This window comes from Pelobates fuscus, chromosome 5, assembly GCF_036172605.1.
Source record: "Pelobates fuscus isolate aPelFus1 chromosome 5, aPelFus1.pri, whole genome shotgun sequence".
Classification (NCBI taxonomy): Eukaryota; Metazoa; Chordata; class Amphibia; order Anura; family Pelobatidae; genus Pelobates; species Pelobates fuscus.
Window position 1 is genome coordinate 337,996,071 of NC_086321.1, and position 24,462 is coordinate 338,020,532.

Below are 24,462 nucleotides of genomic sequence, written 5' to 3' on the forward strand. Positions count from 1 at the left end.
TTGTGATGTGGTCCCTGTGATCAGTACCAAGGCTACGATTTGTCTAAGCACTCAATGGCCATGCTAGTAGCCAGCCACTATCCATTTCCTGTGACCGATGCCATTCCAGTGATCTTCGCCCATTTTCGTTGCAGGATTGGGACTGTAAGAGCTTGGTGCCACCTCTGTCACACATCTCGCCCCCTGAAGCAAACAGGGATTCACACTGCTTTAGTAACGTCGACTCCCAAGAAAAGTCAGCAAATATGCACTTGCCCAGCCTATACATTTTCCTATTTCCATACCTGTTTACATGGAAGCATCCATGATAAGTTTCATGAAGTTAATAAAACATTCAGTTTATTACTTTCAAGGCTGGGTGATAATTATAACAAAATGGCACTAAATGCCAAGCTAGTCTGACAATGTGGTAATTAGCCCACAATAAGGACTCAAGATGATCTATGCCAGAAATACATAGGGGTATGTTGTTCCTTTGCATGCAAATAGTAAGGCAAATATCCAGATATGAGGGCAGGAGTATATTTCAAACTCCATTAAAAAAAAAAAAAAAAAAAAAAAAAAGACTACAAATGTACAGTTATAGGGACATGTTAAATCCTGCATTTACTTTACAATTCTCAGCTGCACTTACATTGAGAAGAGCAGAGCAGCTACAGCAGGATACTGGAAGTACTTTATGGGGGTTTCAAGAATTTTTCTCCCATTTTAATTTTTACACCTAGAGGCTGCATTCTTCCTGTCCTTATGGAGGTTTTCACCAGCCTTTATATTATTCAAAAAATTATTTCATCTCATTAAAAATGAGCAGAATAAAATCTGTTGAACTGCACTGCTCTTGACTGGTGAAAGCGGATATTCTTGGAACCCCATTTCTTCCCAAAAAACCACTGCATTCACCTTGTTGCTATGCCAAACCGGAGCTCGGCAATTCATAGGCAAGTCTTTTTTACCTAGGGGACCACGGTACAGCGATACGTCACTCAATTACTACCTTATGATTGACAGTTCACACTGGAATCAAAGGTGAATTCATGGGAGTAGAGGTGATATATCGTTAGGCAAGTCTACAAAAAGAGATAGATGGGCATTTATTTATCACGCTGAAGTCAAACTACTGCACAAAATAAAATCACAAACAGTAAATATTTACGTTTCAAGTTATGCAATATCTCCAAGGGATAAGTCACGAGAGCTCCAGGGGTGTTAGTTTACATTTCAGCAGTAGTTTCAAGAATAAACTACGCTCTGAAAACAAAAACTACTGGCAGATGTTTCTCACCTTCCTGTAAGGAGCTTCCAGCATCGCTTCTATGTCAAAGTCATCAGCCATTTTGGTAGATCTTTAAAAAGCAGCCAAGAAAAAGATAAGTTGAAACAAATTAGTCACAAGAAGAAAAAAAATATATACATATATATCCATGAACATTCTCTAATCCGGACTGTATCATGTACTGTACATGCCTTGACAGGTGTAAAGAAACAATAGGCACCAAAACAACCTGGCTCAAGGAAGCAGTTTTGCTGTATAGATCATGCCCATGCATTCTCACTGTTCAATTCTCTGCCACTTAGGGGTCAAATAGACTTTTTTTTTATGCAGCCCTAGTTATACTTCCCAGCAGTGACAGTCTTCCTAAACACTTTTCATAAAGAGATTAAATGTTTAAAAACTTATTTTGTTGCAAATTCTGTTTAATTTAGAATGTCTTATCTTGAGGTTATTTAAACTTTGTTTAAATAACAGTTATTTTAGTTATGTAGTATCCCTTTAATGAACATGTAACCAAAAGACCAAACAATCGTTTTGGAGCCATTACCCCGTTTGAGTGTGTGTATAAACATTTGAGCGTGTTCCAAAACAAATATTGCATCATATCCCCAGTATATTATTAATCAGAGTCTTATTCACCAATACAGTTCGATATTTAATTTATAAAGACAGTTTGGTTTCTGCAGTACTGAGCAACAGAATGATTTTGACTCCCAGAGTAACTCATCTATACTTATCCACATCTGTCTCTTGCTCTCCTAAAGAGCCACACTGCATCCCAGTTTTGCTACTTTTCCACCTAGTTTGATGGCTGTCACCCTTGCTGCCCTGTTGTGTTTTTGTACCCCACCTCCTCTAGACTGTAAGCTTGTTTGAGCAGAGCCCCCATCTACCTATTGTTCCTGTGTAATTGTCTCATTTTTTTCTAAATCCCCCCTCCCCCATAATATTGTAAAGTGCTGCGGAATTAGTTGTCACTATATAAATACCAATACCAATAACAACAACAGACACACAGCATTGAGACATTTGGATGTAAAGAGACTTAGAATTAAATTGGGACTACATTTGTTATATCAGATTACAGTATTGCTTTAGTAAATAAGCAAGTGGGTTTTTGTCATTAAACTTAACTGTGGTAACTTGGGAGTCTGAATTGCAATAGTTTGGAAAAATTAGTCAAGGTTCATCGAAGTAACCCAATCGAGGCCTGAGACCTACTGGAGCTTGAGTTGTGACGAGACGGCAGTTCTCCGACCGACGACATTTCCCTCCCCCCCCCAGTTATCCCAGTCCCCACGGGCAACTACAAATGTTCCATCTGGGCCCAAACACCCACCCTGCCACAGACTGGGCAGTTCTCCCCAACACCCTACAGCCACGTGTGCAACTACCTGGCGAGAAACAGCAGAGCACAGGAGAGATCCTACTGCAGAGCTTGATTACCACAATAGGCAGCCTCCAGGATAAGCCAACGGACTACCCCAAGACACCGGTTGCCGAAAGTAAGCAGAGAGAAGAGGGGCGGAAAAAGAGCGGGTCCCCCCTGGGCACTCCTTACAAAGCAAATGCACAGCCTCACACGATGGGCCCACTTGGGCTGAATACCACCAGGGAGAAAACCCTGGCGCGTTGGGCACCAGCACAGAGGGTGACTCCATGAGGATCCGCTGCAGTCCCCTGCCAGGGAAGAACTCTGCCTCATCCATAAGTATCTAAGTTCATGACCTCCAATTGCAGGACTTCAAGATGGATCGGGGCTATGGGGAGGACCTACTTGAACTCTGCCTCTTGCTGACATGCAACCCCCAGAGCCTGCTATCAACTCGAGGCATCGGCTGATCTGGGACCTGCACCCCAAGCATGACACACTGGACTACCCCACTGATCAATAACATATCTGCCCGCACACACAGCTCAACCGAAATAACAGCACAAGGCAAACACACGCCAAGCACACAACTGGCACTACCACACAATGGTACAGACATACACCCACGCTTGAAGCACCCAACTACATACCTGTCAGGGGGAGTAACTGCCGACCGGTACCACATACTAAAACTATGATTTGGAACCCGTGGTTACACAAACTTATAGCCTAAACATGACGCCTAAGCAAACCTAACAATTCTGCATTTTTGCCTATATCCTGACACATTCTGTATCTCAATGTACCTGCTACTGTTACTCTACTAATGTGCTTGTTTTTCCACTTCTATTGATATGCAATATGCTCGAGGACTGTTGTTGGAGCACCCCGAGATTGTATGTTATTACCAGTGTGCACAACAAAAATGTGGTTTTTTTTAAATTAAAAGTATATATTTAAATCTCTATCTACATTCTGGCACATCTTAATTTGCTACAAGTCAGATGTTCACAAACAAACTTGTAAGGGTTTTCTTTACATTTCGCAAAGGTATTAAAAGATTCTATTAAATAAAAATGAAAGCTCACAATGTTTAAGAAAAAAACAAAACACTATTTGGAATGCAATAATATGATGAACTGTAGAATTGCAACCAACACCTATAGTTCTAGGAATGCAACAAAATACTAAAATAGAAGACTAGTCCTAAACCCAACAATATTGATATCTAGCAGCCTGGGGAAGCCAGTTATAACATATGTACAAGAACTTCCTTGTTTAAAAAAACAACACTTCTTAAAAATTCTATACCAAATGAATATTGCATATATAGGTTTAACTGCCTCCATACACATTATGTCTCCAACTATAAGAGGTTCGATTACATTTTTGCCATATGCTACTTAGGGCAAAGTTTTAATGCACAAGTGTCTGCAGCACCAACAAAACACAACTGTGGCTGTTTAAAAGATAAAACTTACATTATAGCAAGTGGTGGACATTTTATCATACGACTAAAAAAGCATTTTACTGAAATTTACCTTTACATAATCTGCAACATTTTGGTCAGAATGACTCCTTTCCAGTTCACATGGTTACTCACTACACTACAAACTGACGGTTATTCAATTTGTAACCAAAGTGCAAAAGTTAAAACATACGGATATTATAGAGTTTATTCACAAAATTATATCAAAAAGTTAAAATAGCTACAGGTGAACGTTTGGCTACCTTATCCTGTATTTTACATTTCAATTTGTGAAAAGTCAATTCAGTCAACAACCTTGCTGGAGATGTATTTTCTCTCAACAACTGCCACTTTGGTCTAACATTTCAAATGTAAATTTATGTGAATAACTCACATTTTAGTCAAGAACTCTACATACATGGTATATACCCTTTCTGTTAATATATACACATACATTAACATTGATATTGCCTGGTTTGGTTTTGCCAGGTCCAGAAATATTAATATGGGGTGTCAAGAAATATACATATGGACCGTCCAGAAATACACATATGGACCCAGATCCAGGATTATTACTATGGGGTGTTCAGAAATACACATATGGACCCAGATCCAGGATTATTACTATGGGGTGTCCAGAAATACACATATGGACCCAGATCCAGGATTATTACTATGGGGTGTCCAGAAATACACATATGGACCCAGATCCAGGATTATTACTATGGGGTGTCCAGAAATACACATATGGACCCAGATCCAGGATTATTACTATGGGGTGTCCAGAAATACACATATGGACCCAGATCCAGGATTATTACTATGGGGTGTCCAGAAATACACATATGGACCCAGATCCAGGATTATTACTATGGGGTGTCCAGAAATACACATATGGACCCAGATCCAGGATTATTACTATGGGGTGTCCAGAAATACACATATGGACCCAGATCCAGGATTATTACTATGGGGTGTCCAGAAATACACATATGGACCCAGATCCAGGATTATTACTATGGGGTGTCCAGAAATACACATATGGACCCAGATCCAGGATTATTACTATGGGGTGTCCAGAAATACACATATGGACCCAGATCCAGGATTATTACTATGGGGTGTCCAGAAATACACATATGGACCCAGATCCAGGATTATTACTATGGGGTGTCCAGAAATACACATATGGACCCAGATCCAGGATTATTACTATGGGGTGTCCAGAAATACACATATGGACCCAGATCCAGGATTATTACTATGGGGTGTCCAGAAATACACATATGGACCCAGATCCAGGATTATTACTATGGGGTGTCCAGAAATACACATATGGACCCAGATCCAGGATTATTACTATGGGGTGTCCAGAAATACACATATGGACCCAGATCCAGGATTATTACTATGGGGTGTCCAGAAATACACATATGGACCCAGATCCAGGATTATTACTATGGGGTGTCCAGAAATACACATATGGACCCAGATCCAGGATTATTACTATGGGGTGTTCAGAAATACACATATGGACCCAGATCCAGGATTATTACTATGGGGTGTTCAGAAATACACATATGGACCCAGATCCAGGATTATTACTATGGGGTGTTCAGAAATACACATATGGACCCAGATCCAGGATTATTACTATGGGGTGTTCAGAAATACATATGGACCCAGATCCAGGATTATTACTATGGGGTGTTCAGAAATACACATATGGACCCAGATCCAGGATTATTACTATGGGGTGTTCAGAAATACACATAAGGATCCAGGATTATTACTATGGGGTGTTCAGAAATACACATATGGACCCAGATCCAGGATTATTACTATGGGGTGTTCAGAAATACACATATGGACCCAGATCCAGGATTATTACTATGGGGTGTTCAGAAATACACATAAGGATCCAGGATTATTACTATGGGGTGTTCAGAAATACACATATGGACCCAGATCCAGGATTATTACTATGGGGTGTTCAGAAATACACATAAGGATCCAGGATTATTACTATGGGGTGTTCAGAAATACAGCTAAAGACCCAGGTCCAGTATTATGGGATGTCCAGAAAGACAAATCTTGACCTATGAACACGTGTAACATGGGCCCACATTAACGCTGTGGCGTGTATAGGTCCACACAACAAATAGGATTAAAAGCAACAGGCCCCAATTGTGAAACAGTAAAGTTCGCTGTAATGGCCGCTCACCAGGGTCTGAATAAAAAGGTCAGCATCAGTGACAGACCCCATGGAGCCCTGCCCTCGCCATACACACAGAGTGAATAAAATGGTAAATTAAGCCCACAGTGCGGGCTGACGGGGTGCGATGAGCGGATAGTTACCTGAGGTGAAGCCCCGGTCAGAGCTGGAGGGGCGCCCGCCGTGTGCTGAGAGCTAGGCCGCGGCCTTGTTTATGGAAAGAGGACGGTTTCCAGTCGACAAACCGCCTAAATCTACAAAGAGAACAAGGCTTCGTTACAGAGCTAGACAGGGGAGCGGCGCGGCCAGCGGGGCCACGGACAGGGTGGGGAGAGGAGGGCAGGGTGAGAGGGTTACTCGGGACGGGAAGATGGCAGGCCGTGTAATGGCAAACCTGTGACTCCCCGAAATGGCGGCCACCAAGCTCTTTACTCTGGCACGGGGTTCTCAGGGCAGCGTTGCAGGGGTCGCTGACGTCAGGGGAGAGAGGGGGCGTGGCGGAGAGCGCCAACGCTTTCGATTGGTCACGTGGTATTCGCCTCAGGGTTCATTTGCAAACTCACCTTTTTCCCGCCTTTGTCGTTACCCTGATCAATTAGTTAAAAAAAAAATAAAGATTTGACTAAAAAAAAAAAAAAGCTGCCATTCCTGTGTGACTGGTATTCAGTGCCTATGAATGCTGCTTTTTAAAGCAAATTTAAGTGAATACTGCATAAAAAAAACAGACTGAATAAAAAAAAAAAGTAAAATAATTTATTTATAAAGCATAGGCTACAGTGCTGTACAACAGGGGGTGCAAATAAATAAAAAGTAGTTGGAGGGATGTGAATATAAGATATCATTATTTATGGCGTTTATATTTTATATAACGTCAACTTGTTCCTCAGCGCTTTACAATGTTATAAAAAAAAGGGGGGGGGCTATTCCTGCTATTTCATATATTTGTACAGCGCTATGGAATTTGCTGGCGCTATATAAATATATGGTTTGGATTATGTTTATTATGTGAGTTTCACTAATACATAAGTAGCTTATCTACAATATACTCCATTTGGAGAATTTCGTGTACGATGCCGCACTTTTGGGTTCGTTTATCTACACGCATTCATACAACTAGCTCGTAATTCTTTTCAAATAATTTTTTAGCGAGTTTTGAAAGAGATAAGTTACAGAAAAGATTTTTACAAATGTTTAATATGGATTACAATATGGGGGAAATAACAATAATCATAATAAATACATCCATAATACTTAAGAGAAAATATAATATATATATACATACATATGTTTTTACATAAAATAAAAAAACTAATATGATATCATAAGTATATGTACAGAAGATAATAAAATAGATAAAAATGCAATATAATAAAAATTCAAATAAAAACAAAATTCATGTTGGTCGACTGGGGGGCATCCCCACAGACAGTACTTTTTTTTTTTATTATGTCCTCCTCCCACATTGTCCACTCATGAAGCAAATTCATGTTTTTTTTTTTTTATATTTTTTTTTGTCTAAAAACCAATTCACGTCTTTTATTTTCGATTGCCAAATTTAAGACTTCTTTAATGGATGGGATATTTGTAGATTTCCCATACTTGGGTATAAAAAAGTTATTATTATTATTTTATTATTATTTCCATTTATATAGCGCCAACAGATTCTGTAGCGCTTTACAATATGTTTTAATATAATTGATCTGTTTTTGGGAAAATTTGGGGGAGGTTTTTTAAATAAACAATTTTCAGGGGTCAGGATTATAATTGAATCTGTAATTGTGTTAATAATGTATTTATTTTTTGCAGTGCGGGTAGTTACAAGCAAGTTTGTGTTGCCACAACAGCATCAACAGTGTAGCGTTACTTACCTTATCCAGGGGCCGGCCGCGGCTCATCCGACGGCTGCAACAGGAAGGCGGGCAGTGACCGCGAGAAGTGGTCACGTGTCCCACCTGAATCTAAGAGCGCGCCGCGGGTCTCGGGCGCGCTCTTAAAGAAACAGTGGGAGCCTAAATTGGCAAAAGGCTCCCATTGGCCCCTGTCATGCCACACTCCCCATACACTTACCTTTTGGGGGTGTGGATATGACAGGAGCCAATCACATTAATTTAGAAGGTACTTATACTCACCTTTTTCCCTTAGTCCTTGCCCTATGGTGGTTTCTGTTGCAGTTCCCTTTAGCGCTTGTTGTGTTCAGTTGTGTTCCTTCGTATTGACCTTGGCTTTGTTTCTGACTACGTTATCTCTTTATCCTTATCTGCTCTGTTTGCCGGCTTGCTGTTTACTGTGTACCAGACCCCGGCTAGTCCTAGTTTACGCTGTCTCTTTGTGCCCTTGACCTCGGATCGTTCCTGACTCTGTCTCCTCTCATATACGTCGAGTCCGGCCATTCTAAGGTCCGGTAGATGTATCTCTCCTCTGGATCCAGAAATTTTGCACGTGGTAGAGAACTTACAAGAGAGAGATGGTAATCACGCCTGTCACCCTGTCAGGGGTATTATCCAAATCAAGGATCAGATGAATATAATAGAGACTCTATTATATTCATCTGATCCTTGATTTGGATAATACCCCTGACAGGGTGACAGGCGTGATTACCATCTCTCTCTTGTAAGTTCTCTACCACGTGCAAAATGTATCTTTGCCTTATTTACTTCACCATATTTTGTATTTTTGCCATTTAATAGATTCCACGTTCATGATCAGCCATATACAGGTTGTATTGTTTTGTACCACCCTCTACCTGTGTATACCACCCTTGGGGTTATATACACGCTTCTGTGCATATTCTATTACAAGATCAGCCAATCCCCAATGGAGGTAGAGGTGGTTCAGGTTTGGGGAAGTCCAGGTGAGTAACAGCTGGAGTGCAGCAAGCCAGGGCTCTCCTCCCGTCCCAGGCCTGTGTGAGGGCCAGCATCTCCAGTCCACGACTCTGGGACCAAGCAGCAGTTCCAGACAGTGGGCTTAAGAGCAAGGAGATCTGCCGCCTCTCCTCAGCTCTGTCCCGAGTAGGTCTCAGCAGAATGTCGTGGGTGCCCAGTGGGGTAAAGTCACGATTAAAGCCTCTGAGTGGTCTTCCAGGTTCCCCCAACTAAGGTAGTGTCTACCTGCGAGAATAATTGCTTATTAAACGGGGTTAGCACCTCAAAATCAAATAGATTTGCAGGAGATAAGGCAGCACATATCTGCTATGCTTGCAGGCTCAAATCTTGGGAATTTTTTGAATTTTTTAAGAAATACATTCAAGCTCCCATACTATTTAAACCAACTTTGTCAAGTCACGGGGGGCGGGGCCGGACCGCAGAGCTGAGCGGCAGCAACCCTTAACAGCTCCTGCGGCCAATACCCGAAAAAGCGAAAAAAAACTGCCAAAAGACACCCAAATAGCCAAACTAGAGTCACCAAATGGCGGGGGAAGTCGGGGCCGACAGAATGATACCCCACAAGCGACGACCGACCCGATTTACACCCGCTGCACCGTTGAGGCCTACTAGCATGGCAGGCGCGGGAGAGGCGGCCGCTCTCCTGCCGCCGAGAATAAGGGTTAGACGGACACAGAACCCTCGTTCCCCCCCCCTATGGACCGGCGGGGGTCATCCCGGTCCCCCATCACAAGCTCAGCAGAACACGTCATGTTCGAGCAACAGGGCCACAGAGCCCAAGGGCCTCTAGCGGAGCATACAATATGGCGACCGGCCCAGGCACCAACATCATGTGCGAGACTAGAAGGGACACGGAGCTCCGATATGATCGCCTATTCAGGGAAATCTGGGTGAAGCTGGAGGCCCTACTGCAGCCCTCAAGCCCGGAACGCTCACCCGGCGGTAGGCTGCTGGGCCCGGAGCGCAAAGGCAATGAGGGAGATGGGTCCAGTCCCACACTCACACCGTCCACACGCCAAAACAGGCGCGCCCCGTCAGCACCGAAACGGAGCCGTGCCGCGACCAGCCACAGCTTGCGCACAGCAGTTCCAGCTACGCAGATTCCAGGGAAAAAGACACGCAGACAGCCCAGCCGACAGGCAACGACCCAGAATGGGCGCAAGAGGGATACAACACAACCAATTAACCCGTGCAGACCCGTGCGGAAAGTGAAGCCCGACCTGGCCGTGACCGCTGCGCCAACACCACGAACCGGCAGCAGACAGCGACTACTCCGACCTACACGACTCTCAACCGGGGTCACGTTTAACCCCCCCCTCGAACTGCCCTCCGGATATGCCAGTGAGTCTCACCTTTACCTTACACCTGCCTCAAGCTACTCACCGGCTGTTTCCAGCAGCCTCCCTCTGCGGGGCATCGGATGAAGAGGACTGTTTTGGACTCTTGCCAACCACCCAGGGGGACATATCATTAGTGCACAGCGCTAGATACCCCACCTGAGTGCTTTTTACGTATGCTAGGATGTCTTACACCCCTTTTTGCTACACTACTCAAAGCATGCCTCGCTCCCTTGATAAAATTTGGCACTGTTGGTTGCAATATATTTGTACTATCTGATAAGGTCAGCTGGCCTCAGTGTTGATGTCACTAATATGATCTGTTATATAGGCTTAAGCTGCTTACACTTTACAGACACCATGATCTGCACTACTTAATCACTGCTTGGGCAGACTAATATGACATACCACTGTTTAGCCGATCAACCCAGGCGCGCTCTTGATTGTGTAATCCATATCATACAAAATTGCCTAATAGCAATAGTTACCTAACTTACAGCGGCAGATACTCTCCACCTGTTTTACCGTATACACAAGCAGGTTAGAGGTTGCCCAAATTTCTATATTGAGCTCCTTGATATAGCATATCGTTAAAACCTTGTACTACACACACTAGGCATGCACTCAGCACAACACTTAGAGAGAAACGTTTTATCTTGTATTAATCGACTACTTAGCGACATTTGTTTCTTCTGCATGTATAATCTTACTTATTTACCATAAAGCATATCGTTAAAACATTGTAATACACACGCCAGGCAAGCACTTAACGCAACACTTGGATAGAAATTTTTTTTCTTGTATTAATCGACTACTCAGCGACATTTTTATTTTGTTTTTTCTGCGTGTATAATCTTACTTATATACCATACAGCATATCGTTAAAACCTTGCACTACACACGCCAGGCAAGCACTTAACGCAACACTTAGATAGAAATGTTTTATCTTGTATTAATCGACTACTCAGCGACAATTGTTTTTTCCCTTTTTTTTTTTTCTGCATGTATAATCTTACTTATGCACCTACAAAAAAAAAAAAAAAAGCGCACAACTTCTTGACCTTTTCCGCATATACCTGTGACCATACTTCTTGTGAAATGCATATGTCTTATTTTGAGCTTGTACTTAACATTGCGCTTCCAAAAATAAAGAATTCAAAAAAAAAAAAAAAACTTTGTCAAGTCACAGGTTTTAATAAAGATCAGTTCCTTATTAACGCTCACGGTTTAATCACATTTTTTTTTTTTGTAAATATGATTTTTAGTAATGTATTTGCAATGTATTTTCAACAAGAAAAAGGGGTTGGACTCGCAGGTCCCTGGAAACAACAACATAAAGTATTTGCATGTGGGCTCGCAGGCCCCAATGAGCTATGCGGACTCGCAGGTCCCACGCATTCCAAGCAGATAATAGTGAGTGCCTGTGTCTCATGTGTTGCTTTTTTTTTTTTTTATTGAAAATTTGGCAAAGTTTTCGTGACATAACATGTGAATAGGTTGGTGGAAACTCGCAGGTTTTCGACCTGCTATACATTATATGGTCTTGTGAGGTGCCTAGATTCCTGAGAGAAAGGCATAAAATGAGATACAAAGGTCCCTAGGAATCCCAGTCAGGTGACCCATAACATGAAAACATAAACAATCTTAAAGGAACTATTATCGAATGGAAAGAAAGAAGAGCACAAAACATTCTGTTCCAATACTGTAGTGCCAGTCTGTTGTGTAACATGTTGTGCTTGTGAGATTACGGCCGTCAGGCGGTCCCTAATCCTGTCTGCAGTCGTTTGCCGGAGTTCAGGTGGTGAATACAGTAGCGTGCGGGCACCCTAAACCGTCTTATGTTGGTGTGTGCGTGTGTCCGTGTGGTTGGGTCGAGACCGTGTCCCGTCGTTTGTGGAGTGTATTGGCTTTGTTTCCTTGTGTGTTTATCGTGTATCATGTGGGGTAAAGTTCTGCTTTGACCCGGATAGTTGCTTTGAGGTGGCGTGGTATGCGTGGTAAGGGTACTAGGATCAGGGCAAGTATAACTTCTCGTGCGTGTGCCCCCATTTCTAGGCTGTTGGCTCTCCGTGTCCCGGTGGTTGGGGTCCCTTTAACCTTAGGGTATGGTATGTGCGCTGTGTTATTACCCATGTACGTCTGTTTGTTTTAGTATGTTCTAGAGGTGGCTTGTGCGTATATTCGTGTCGATCGTCCCCCTTAATCTCCCACATGTGTTCCCGCCACGCTAGTAAGAGTACTTGGTCGGTGTAGCGTTACTTACCTTGTCCGGGGGTCGGCCGAGGTCCTCTGTTCCCAGCCCGCTCAGAGCGCCGATGACGGCGGGCGCTGACCGCGGAATGCGGTCACGTGTTCCGCCTAGCTCTGAGAGCGCGCCACAAGTCACGAGCACGCTCTTAAAGGGGAAGTGGGAGCCGAAAATCAAAACGGTCTCCCATTGGCCCCTGTCACTCCACACTCCCCATACTCTCACATATTGGGGGCGTGGATATGACAGGGGCCAATCAAGAATAAGTTGAAGGTATTTAAACGTACCTCTTCCTTTACTCCCTGCCCTATCGTGGTTTCTGTTTCAGTTCCCTTTAGCGCTTGTTGTGTTCAGTTGTGTTCCTTCGTATTGATCTTGGCTTTGTTTCTGACTACGTTATCTCTTTATCCTTATCTGTTCTGTTTGCCGGCTTGCTGTTTACTGTGTACCAGACCCCGGCTAGTCGTAGTTTACGCTGTCTCTCTGTGCCCTTGACCTCGGATCGTTCCTGACTCTGTCTCCTCTCATATACGTCGAGTCCGGCCATTCTAAGGTCCGGTAGATGTATCTCTCCTCTGTGTTGTCTTTTGTCGAGTTGAATCCTGCGAGTTGGGGTATATTTTCGTTACAGTCGGGTCCTGTATGCCGGTTATTGGGCTTGGTCCCCAGTGTCAGGTCGGTCATGTGGTGGTTTTCCTTGTGGAGGTCCCGTCTTCTGGAAGGCATGTGTGGCCTCTATCGCCCCCCCACACCCGCCCCCCTGTCACGGTGGTTCGAGCCTTCGGCCTCCCGTCTCCCAAGGCCCCCATCTCTCCACATATTTTTCACTTTGTCCCATGAGGGATGCCCTCATCTTTTCTGCTGAGCGGATCTCCTCAACTCTATTGTACCATTGGGTTAACGTTGGTGGCTGTGTCTGTTTCCACATCGCGGGTATGAGCGCTTTGGCTGCATCCAGCATATGTCGCAGTATGGATTTTTTGTATTGTGAGATTGGTTGTGGTGTCGAGTGCAGTAAGTATTGTTCCATATTGAGGGGGAACGGTTCTCGGAGGATCTCTGTGATTTTTGTGCTGATCTGGGTCCAGATCGGCTGTATGATTGAGCAGTTCCACCAAATGTGGCTGAGGGTACCTTCCTCCTCTCCACACCTCCAGTATATGGCTGGGACACTGGGAAATATCTTATGGAGATGTGCTGGAGTTTTGTACCATTGTGATAAGCGTTTGTAAGATGAGTATTTTTTCCCACTGGGTGGGGGTAAATTCCTGATTTGTAATACTTTCCCAGTGCGACTTGAATGTGACTATTTCTGTGCGGTCACCTGTGAGGACGTATTGGTAAAGGTAAGAGATCGCTTTGCCTATGCTCGTTTTGGTAAAACACATTCTCTCAAATGGCGTTAGGGCCCTATGAATGGTAGAAATGGTTTAGATGAGTATAGCGGACGACGTGCTGTAGGGTCGGGGTTTGTGTATTGGTGAGTTCTGAGAGCGTTTTCAGGGTGGTGTCGCCCAGTACATTGTGGAGTGGCACGTATTCCTGCTCTTGTTCTCCCAGGATTCCCCATGCCCTGGCAGTGATGCCTCCTCCTATGGAGCGATTGTTGGTGATAGGGGTCAGCGGGCTTGGTGTCGGGGATATGTGCTTGGCTATTCTCGTTGTGCCACACGTATGTAAGGTATGGGCCATCGGTGAGGTGTTATCGGGGGCTTTCCGTGTCGTGGTCTTGGTCCCCCATACAATTTCCGGCATAGTTGCACAGCCACCAATCTCCATCAGCGGGATCCATTGTTTATGTGGTGGGCGGGTGTGCCATTATAGTATGCGTTGCAACGCGGTGGCCTGGTGGTATTTTTTCATGTCCGGGAGTGCGAGGCTGCCCTGGTGGCGGGGGAGGCACAGGGTGTCGTGACTGATCCTGGGTCGTTGACCCCTCCATATGTATTTGAGGATTGACGATCTGAGGGAGGAAAAATATGCTGTGGGTATCGTCATTGGTAGCGTTTGAAACAGATAAAGCAATCGGGGCAGTATATTCATTTTCACCACCGCGATGCGCCCCAGATATGTGTTGGGGGTTCCAATCACACAGATCTCGTTGTATTTTGGCTAGAAGCGGTATGAAGTTTGACGTGTATAGATCTTGTGGGTCCCTAGTGAGCCATATTCCTAAGTACTTCATCCTGGTCTCACACCAGTGGAACTGGAATTGTGTACGTAGACTGTAATTTTCTTCGCTAGGTATCGAGATATTGAGGACCTCGCATTTTGTTAGATTTAGTTTAAGGCCGGATATGTCACCATACGTTTCAAATTCTTTGAGGAGGCATGGAAGGGAGATTCTGTGTTGGGAAACAAAGAATAACATGTCATCTGCATATGCTGCAGTTTTATGCACTGTCCCGTCAGAGTGGAATCCTTTGATGTCCGTATTGTTTCGTATTGCTTCGAGCAGTGGCTCTAGTGTCAGGGCGAAAATCAGCGGGGATAGGGGGCATCCCTGCCTTGTTCCGTTCCGGATTGAGAAAAGGGTCGTAAGTGCCGCGTTTACCCGGACCCGTGCGTTCGGTCGACTATAAATTGCCGCGATCCAAGTGAGCAGGTTGAGTCCAAATCCCATCTCCTTGAGCAGCTCCAACAGGTATGTCCAGTCCACCCTGTCAAACGCTTTCTCCGCGTCGGTGGACAGAAGTAGCAGTCGGTCCCCCGTGCGTTTGGCTAGGTGTTGGATGGAGAGAGCCCGTAGTGTACTGTCGTGGGCTTCTCTGCCTGGGACGAAGCCCGTTTGGTCAGGGTAGACTAGTCTAGGCAGGAACGGGTTGAGGCGACTTGAGAGGACCTTGGTGAATAATTTGAGATCAATGTTCAGGAGAGAGATTGGCCTATAGCTGCTGCACTGCTCAAGGTCCTTTCCCGGCTTAGGGAGGATGGTTATAGTTGCTGCTAATGTGTCATCATGAAGCCTGTCACCCGTCGTGATTGCATTCACGGCTGCGGTTAATTTTCGGATGAGTATGGGCCCGAATTTCTTATAGTATTCAAGATTGAGCCCGTCGGGTCCCGGTGCTTTACCCGTCTTTGTTGTTTTTAAAAAAAAAAAATTATTCTTTATTTTTTTTGCGCTTGGTTTGGCAGGTTAACAGTTTCATATTTAAACATGGTATGACAATTTCAAGCGGTACAATATAACAGTGTTAACATTGAGGTTGCAAAGTTGTGAAGCACATTTTCATATAACAAATCAAGCTTGGTGACATACCGGGGGTTGGCAAGGTTGTTACAAGTTTGGTGTTGTGAGTGTTATGCCCCTGGTGTACTACAAGTGTGGAGGTGTGAGGGTGCTCCCTGGATCGGGCTGCAGTGTGTAAGTGTATGTGGGAGCATGTGCATAATCGGAGCAAGCTGCTTTAAGTTGTGGTTCTGGATGCCTGAGTGTACTCGCCTGTGGAGCTCTTATTAGGGCCAGGTTTGCCGTGAAGACATGTGTGTGAGGTGCTCCGGTGTGCGTTGTACCTCGTGTGGCATCTCATCTATCCCCCTATCCCTGGGGGTGGTGAGGGGGGTGAGCGGAGTGGCAATAATCATAGTGGGCGCCAAAGTGCTATATTGTGAGAGTGGGGTTATATTAAGGTTAGGGGTAAACAAAACTAAGCAGAGCCAGGTAGAAATAAAAGGATGGACATTTATGCGGTGTGATATGGGGTAAATGAGCTGCAATAGTCCAGCATAAAAAACAAAATACAAAAAATGAAAAATGAAAATCTAGTTGAGGAGTTGATAGTTCTTAAAACTACATCTCCTCATCGGAAGAGGTCTGGACCGTCCCTTTGGCAGATGTGCCCTGCTTACCATCCCTGAGCTTAGTCCCTGTGCAAGGTCAAGTGACCAAATTCTGTGGATCTCGTGTTGACTGACCCGGAGTAGAGTTGTCCTCAGGTTCCCAGCTCTCCGGTTGGCTTGCCGTCTTGGAGGTGGGATGTGGGGGTTGTAATCCCAGTGCCTTAAGAAAGATGGGGGCCTCTACTGGAGATGTGAGGTGGTGTGCAGTCCCATTGTGGTGGAAGAGGAGGGCGCCAGTGTTTCCCCACCTATAGGCAATGCCCGCTTGGCGCAGTGTGGATGTCACGGGTCCAAAGGTCTTTCGTTTCAACAATGTGGCTCTAGTGACGTCCTGAAAGAAGGAGAGCTGAGCACCTTCAAATGTCAGCGGTGTTTTGCCTTTAATTGCTGACATTATTTGTATCTTGTCCGTTACTGTCGTCAAGCGTAGAATAACATCTCTGGGGATGTTGGATGGTAAATGTACGGTACTTGTTACTCTGTAGATCCCGTCCATAGATAGTTTCTTGGCTGTTGCCTGGGGCAATATGGTTGCGAGTAGCCGTCGCATATAGTGCGGTAGTTCCTCTGTCGAGACCGAGGTGGGGATTCCCCTGATTTTTATATGCTTTCGACGGTGTTTGTCCTCCAGGGACATAATTTGACCCGCTAGTACATTTTGCTCTGCTTGGAGTCGGTGGATTGAGTCTTCGTGGGCGGACACTGCATTCTGGATGTTGGTAATGTCTGCTTCTACTGTCACAACCCTCTCTGTTACCTTTTGTATGTCGGCTTTAACCATTGCCACGTCTGCTGCCAACAGTTTTTGGATGTTGATCAGGAGGGCTTTTAGGTCCCCTTTAGTCGTGGGGGCTGAATCATCTTGGGCTTCAGGTATTGGCTGGTGTGTCATGGCCAGGTCACCACTGTTATTTTCGGGTGCCGGGTCAGCGGGGGGTCGATGCGTGTTTTGAGCTGGCTCTGATTGTGCAGGCCTAAGCCACATTTCCCCTATATCTCTACCTTGCGCGTTGGAGCCAGCCGTGGCTTTTTGTGAGCGGCGGCCCATGGCTGCGGTATCCGGGCAAGGTGTGTAGTGCTCTAGGAGGCGTCCGCCAAGGTAGGCCTCTAGGCTTTGGGCTGGCGCCTCGTGGTAGGCCGCGGACCTGCGCCTCTGTCGTGGTTGCTTGGGTGCCTGAAAAAAAGGCATCAATTGATGCGGTACTTGCCGCTGGCCAGTGCTGGGTGGGTGTCGGGGTTCGATGGGGCTCTGCTTGGGTGAGATTTGCCAGATTCTCTCCGGGTTCGGGAGAGCTGGTTTAGATGGCGTCTGAACAGGATGGCTGCCAGGCTCCGCCCCCCCCCGTCTTTGTTGTTTTGATCGCTGCTCTAATTTCTTCTTCAGTGACGAGAGCATCCATGCGTTCGGCCTCGTCGCGGGTGACATGCTTGAATAAGTGTCGTGTGAGGTATTGTAGAATCTCCTGTTTCTTGGAGTGTGTCGGCGTAGCAGGGAACTGTGAGTGTAGATTATATAGTTGAGTGTAGTAGGTTCGAAACTCGTTTGCTATGCTTTCGGGGTGTTGGGTCGCTCGCCCCCCGGATAGTTTCAGCTTGTGTACTTGCGCGGGTGCTTGTTGGCCTTTAAGCATACGGGCTAGAAGTTTACCTCCTTTGTTCGCATGTATGTAATAAAAGGCGGTCGACCTCTGCAGTTGCCGGTAATGTTTCTTGACCAATGGGTCATGCAATTGGCTGCGAAGGTCCAGCAGTTCTTTATAGGTGTCCTCCTCGAGCGTTTGCTTGTGGCGTTCCTCGATGTCCCTGATTTTATTAAGGAGGTCTGCCATCTGTTGTTGGGCCTCTTTTTTCTTTGTCGTCGCTAGTTGGATTATGTAGCCCCGCATGACGCATTTATGGGCTTCCCATATGGTGGTGGCTGGGGTGTCTCCGTTTTAGTTGTGTAAGAAGTATTCATTCAATGCTTCCATAATTTTGCACTTCATGTGTTCTAAATGTTACCTGTCTGTGGCCATGCTTTATAGAGCGTGGCAGCCATCTCGGTGAGGCTGCCGTCGGTGTCACCTATTAGACTGTGAGTGGCCATAAGCTTCGTCACATCATACATCATGCCCTCATCAGGGAAGGTCTCAGGGAGCGTTCACAATGTGGATTCAGTTAGGTAAGCTATCTGATCAGACCCGTTTATCGGGAGCCCCTTGTGGTGGGCCTTCGTCAGCGTATTTGAGCGTTGAACAATTTCTGGTGCGTCTACAATTATATTATTACATGACCCCCTGCCGAAGAGAAGTTCCTGCAGTACCAATTTCTCCCTCCGGGGTGGAATGCTGTAAACTATAATCTTGGGTTTCTAGCTCTCTAGTTACCCTGTGAAATTCCCCCACCGCGATGTAGCTGACTGGAGGTATGCGTCCATGAGAGTTCCAGTTATTAAGTTCCCTATTTTCCCACCTGGCCGCCTGAGGGGCGCCAACACCTGGTATCTAAGTGTGCAATCCCTGGTGGCCCATGTCAGGGTGTCAGCCGCTTGGGCCAGCCTGGGGGGGTAGTAAGAGTCTACCGTTGCTGCCCCTTTCGGGGGGTAGTAGCTCAGGGTAAACTGTCGTGGTGTGGGGTCACCGGTGTCGGCTTCCCAACCGAGGTCAAGATTTCCACTCCCTTTGTCCCCCTTCCCAAGTGTGGGCATTATCCCAACCGCCGGGTAGTCCCCTCTATGGACGGCTCCCCCATACTTTTAAAAAAAAAAAGATTTTTTTTTTTTTATATATAGCTAATCCCCTCTTATGTATTGTGGCGTGCTGTCCACCAATCCATTCCCCCCCCCCCCCCCCGGTTCTACGCCATCCTGTAGCTTGGGGCGCTGGGTTAAGTTGCCCTTGTCCGGTTGGGCAGGTCCCTGGGGTTTTGGGGTGTATGTGGTTGGTTGCCCCCCTCCACCCATGCCCCCCGCCCAAGTGGTGAGTAAGTATATTGTCCCTTGCGTTGGGAGTCATCCTTGTTGGGATGGGAGTCCTGTGGCTTACCGGGATTCAGTGTGGCCAGTCTCAGGTGAGGTCATCATTTGGCGGGGCAGGGCATCTGCAGACGGGAGCTTGGCAAGGCCGTGCTAGCTGTATAGGTGTCGGAGAGGCGCGTAAGCCGCACAGCGTGCAGCTTACAGACGGTGTGTCGTGCGGCTACTCTTCGGGTTGGGCTAGATCTGGCCTCCAGCCGTGGTCTTGTGGGTCTCTGCTTCTGCGGCGTGGCGGTCTCTGTGGTTGTGGTCGGAGCTCCAGTGGGTGAAGGATCCAATTCTGCACCGTGATGTTAGGTATTTCCAATTTTTGTAGGAAGGCAGGTATTTCTTCTGGGCATCGGGCCGAGACTAATTCATTATGGCGGCGTACGTTGATGCTGAAGGGGTATCCCCATCTATACGGGATGTTTCTATCTCGCAGTGCTGAGGTTAACGGTCTCAAGGCGCGCCTCGCGTCGAGGGTGAGTGGAGATAGATCATTGTAGAGGGTGACTTCTGCGCCTCTGTACGTCCAGTGGGCGTGGGAGCGGGCCTTCAGCATTATTTGTTCTTTCAACGTGAAAGAGTGGATGCAGCACACTATATCTCGCAGGGTGCCATCCGCCGTGCGCGGTCTGAGGGCTTTGTGGGCCCTATCAAATTGGAAGTGGCCTGGTGCCTCCTCGCGGAGGATAGTGCGGAAGAGCTGGGTGAGGGTTTCAGCGATGTTTTCCCCTGCGCCGTCCGCCTCTGGCACACCGCGTACCCGGATGTTATTACGGCGGCCCCTGTTGTCCAGGTCTTCCAGGTGCCGTCGCATTGCTAAGATCAAGTCTCCTTGCCTGCGTATCGCGGTGTCTGTGGCCTGCCATTGCGTCTCTGTGGCCTCTGCGCGCTGTTCATGGCGGTGATGCGCGTGTCTTGGCGCGCTATGTCCGCTTTAATGCCGGCTACTTCAGTTTTCAGCGCTGCGTGCAGAGTGTCTGAAGCCCGAGTAAGGTCTTCTTTTGTGACCATCAAGGCTGTCATGCGCCTTAGTTCTGCTCCTATATTCGCCAGAGTTACCTGCTCCCCGCCGGAGCATGTGGATGCTGGGGATGTCGGCACCATGTTAGGAGTGTAGGCCTCGTGCAGCGTGCTCACCGGAGTGCCGACGAATTCGTCCATCGGACCCATTTTAGGTTGTAGCTGCTTGGTCCTGAAGGTTTGTGGGGTGTCTTGCCGCTTGGTTCTAACCATTGATGTGCGGTTATCGGGCATACGGCGCTGATTGCTACTGGGTGGTGAGGAGCCGACGGATTAAGCTGCCGCCATGTTTGGAGTCCAGGACACGCCCCTGGTTTAATCACATTTTATGACATTCTTTAACCGACACTGTCACTGTCTGGGGACTTTGCATAATTTGCAAAGATCCTAGACAGATTTTTCTTCTTTTTTCAGTTTGAGTGTTTTGGTCTAATATTTGCAATTCCCAGCAATTTAACATTTAGTGAATAATCCTGCAAGTCATTCCACATTGTTGTCAGAGTGCTTGATTACAATGCAGGATTTCAAGGAACACAGTCTTATCACTACAAATGAAATATTTTAGCATATTGATTACCATACTTCTACTTTGCACATAAATGGCTAAACTGCATCATGCTGTTTCAGCTGTATTTAAATTGAAGGACCACTATAGTGCCAGGAAAACATACTCGTTTTCCTGGCTCTATAGGGTCCTTGGGCCCCCCTCACCCTCTGGGTCCCCCTCCCGCCGGCCTCTAGGGTGAGGAAGGGGTTAAATACCTACCTTTTTCCAGAGCCGGGCTGCCTCGGCGCTGGGGAATCTCCTCCTTCTTCTGCCGTCATAGGCTGAATGCGCATGCGCAGCAATTCTCAATGCTTCCCCCCCCCCCCCCCTCGCTCTGCCACACTCACACTCTCTCATTTACCCCCTGCATTCCTGTCATATTCACAGGTAGGGGCTGATAAATAAAATGAATGGGGGGCATAGGGACTCCCAGCCCCCACCAATTGATGGCAGATGTGGTCTCTAAAAGTAATAGGGGGGGCACAGTGTCCATCAGCCACCAGCCCAATGACGGCGGGTGGGACCCTAAAAATTAATGAAGAGTGGATCTATTGTCCCACCCAACACCACCCATTGGGGCCTCTAAATTATAAGGGGGGGGGTGGACCTATTGAACCCCCAGATTCACCCAGTGTCGGCAGGTGGGGCCCCAAATAATAAGGGAGTGACAGAAGACCTCAAGCCTGCATTTATGACTCTTTTTTAGAATCTGCCATTCTATACAGGTGCAGGAACCAACTCTTGTGTTAACAGTTGGAAAATGCTTTAATCTCTGAAAGTAGGACAGAGCTCGGAAGCTTCTGCCCCCAAAGCTATTGAAATGAGCTGAAGTTAGTACGTGAGTGGGAGTGTTACTTTAAAGTTGCGATAGCTAAACTGTTTTGGCCTAATATTTGCAATTTCAAAGAATTTACTATAGTGAATGAACTTACATTCAGTATGTTGTGTAAGTGAAGTAATTAACTTACATTGTTGCATTTCAAGAACCACAGCCTTATCACAACACATGAGATATTTTAGCATATTGATTACCATACTTTTGAATGCAAATCCTTGTTTTGCACATAAATGTTTAAACTGCATAATGCTGGTTTAAACTGTATTTCAATGAAAATACTTATGAAGGTGGAGCGCAAAGTCAGATCTACATTCCCATATGATCCTTTAAATCGTTTCAGCTCAGATGAATATATGGCAAAAATAAATAAAGTGCATATAATAGTGAAGCACAGTTTCAAATAATTACACAATTTTATTAACTAGACATAAAACACTCCTAGCACTGAAGAGGATTGATATAATTCAATCTCAAATAGAATACTTAAAACATATTATACAAAATGGAAATAAACAGAATAAACAATGAATAAATGAACTGTAAGCCTCTTACAAGATAAAGGTAAGTGAGTTTTATGCAGTCCCAGCTGCTACTCACACACGCTTTGAAATTGTCTGAGCCCAGGTATGATGTTAGCTGGCAGCCGGCTTCTCCTCTTTCATCCACGGATATCGCGGTGAAAGCTGACGATGAGACTTTCCCAGATCAGGGCCACAAGATAATTGAAGACCTCAAAGCTGCAAGAAAGGGCAGAAGCCTTGAGGAGCTGCCTGCAGGAACACTTAAACAGAGTGAATGATGGAAAACAAAACTGTATTTCAATGAAGTAGGAATGTAAGAGGTTCTTTTGTCTTTCTTTGTTGTTTTGTTTTGTTTATTTTTTTATTTTAATTTTTTTATCAGCTGTGTACAATGCTTTTGCATTGTGTATCATTTGCATGCAGATAGTGGTTGCCATGTTGCTATTTTCACAGTGCTGGAGATGGGTACATGTCCTAGAAGTATATAAAAGCTTCCACTTGGTGGGCAGGGCCTGACGTGTTTGCCTGGAACTCCGGCAACCCTGAGACTAATCGAAGGGAATTGTGCGTTTTGTAAGCGGGTACCACGACTAAACCACAAGCGAGACATACCCACAGTCACACGGACCCCGCTAAGCCTGTTATTGCTCCGACTGGCAAACCATATCCCAGGCCTGGCGACACTCAAAGGTGTGCGGCCTGTTGTCTGGGGGAGGCGGCCGATCCCCCGGTGGAGAAAACGTGCTCAAAGCGACACTGGAGCCCCGTCGCCCCCCCACAGGACCGGTGGGGGATATTCCGGTCCCCGCTGGAATGAAGCACCACCATGCAGCAACAGACTTATCTCCAGCGGATCCTGAGCGGCACAGAAACAGCCCGCATGGCGCTACCAAGATGGCTACCGAGCTGCAACCAAAGCAGAGTAACCTGGGCCCACCAGCTCAAAAGTGGAGGGAAGCTTTTGAAAGCAAGTTTGACGCAATCTTCCAAGCGTTCTGGCATAGACTCGAAGTAAGATCTCTCTCACCAGCATCTCCTGCCAAGAGGGTACCCGAAGCTAATATCCAGACTGCCCGATACTCTTCTGGGCTGGGAGCCTACCAGGAGTTTACTCCATGTCGTCCATACACCCGTGGGGATGCCAGGGATGAGGAGAACCCGCGGGCCCACAAGCCAACCACCGAGATTGGGAAGCTTCATGGACAAAAGGCAAGGGCTCTCATAAAGGCCGGAAGCCGGGGGGCGTGGCTGAACCGTCGATGAGCCTAGACGTGCTTCAGTAGAGCTCCGCACTCACCGCGCCTTTAAGCTCACAAAAGCGACCTCATTTTGCGATCCTATACCCCACAAAGGGTCCCCAACCATGGAGAGGAGGATACCCAAGAAGCAGGGGAAAAAAACCGCGGACTCCGGGGGCTCCGTCCTCGACCACTTCGCCATGCAGAGGCATGGTCGGACGGGCAGCCAAGATGGCGACGGAGGATCCCCGCGCACCCCGACCCGAGCTGAAGCTGAGACGCCGACCACGGACCAGGATACTGTCCTGGCCAAGCTTTCCTGGCTGGGGAAATAGCCACGTCGACGGCCGTGCTCCAAGCGGATATAGGGGCCTTGGGTGAGCGCACGGCAGCCCTGGAGGACCGCATGGATACCACCGCACAAGCCCACAACGACGTAATTGACAGGGTGAACCGGATGGCGGCCCACATGGTCGAGACTGACCTGGCACTGGAGGACATGGCAAATAGGTCCCGGAGAAACAACATCCGCCTTAGGGGGCTCCCTGAGGTGCGTGATGAAAACCTGCGGGAGACCCTGCTTTCCCTTCTTCGGCCTCTCCTCCCTGGCCTCCCTGAAGAGCAGTGGCACATAGAGCAGGCGCACAGAGCCCTGC

At 46.5% G+C, this 24,462-nt stretch overlaps 1 protein-coding gene across 3 annotated transcripts in view; it reads right to left on the bottom strand.

The window, feature by feature from the left end:
• Positions 1 to 24,462, bottom strand: part of RBM39 (RNA binding motif protein 39) — a 134,727-nt gene that overhangs the window by 11,236 nt on the left and 99,029 nt on the right. The window contains exons 1-3 of one of the 3 annotated variants that reach the window (XM_063455763.1): positions 6,723 to 6,802; positions 6,472 to 6,582; positions 1,283 to 1,343 (exon numbers count right to left, since the gene is read on the bottom strand). In XM_063455763.1, coding sequence (XP_063311833.1) covers positions 1,283 to 1,333 — 51 coding nt within the window. In that variant the 5' untranslated portion in view covers positions 1,334 to 1,343; positions 6,472 to 6,582; positions 6,723 to 6,802. Of the gene's footprint in view, positions 1 to 1,282; positions 1,346 to 6,471; positions 6,803 to 24,462 lie in introns of those variants that run through there. The other 2 variants (XM_063455762.1, XM_063455764.1) reach the window with 2 other exon arrangements.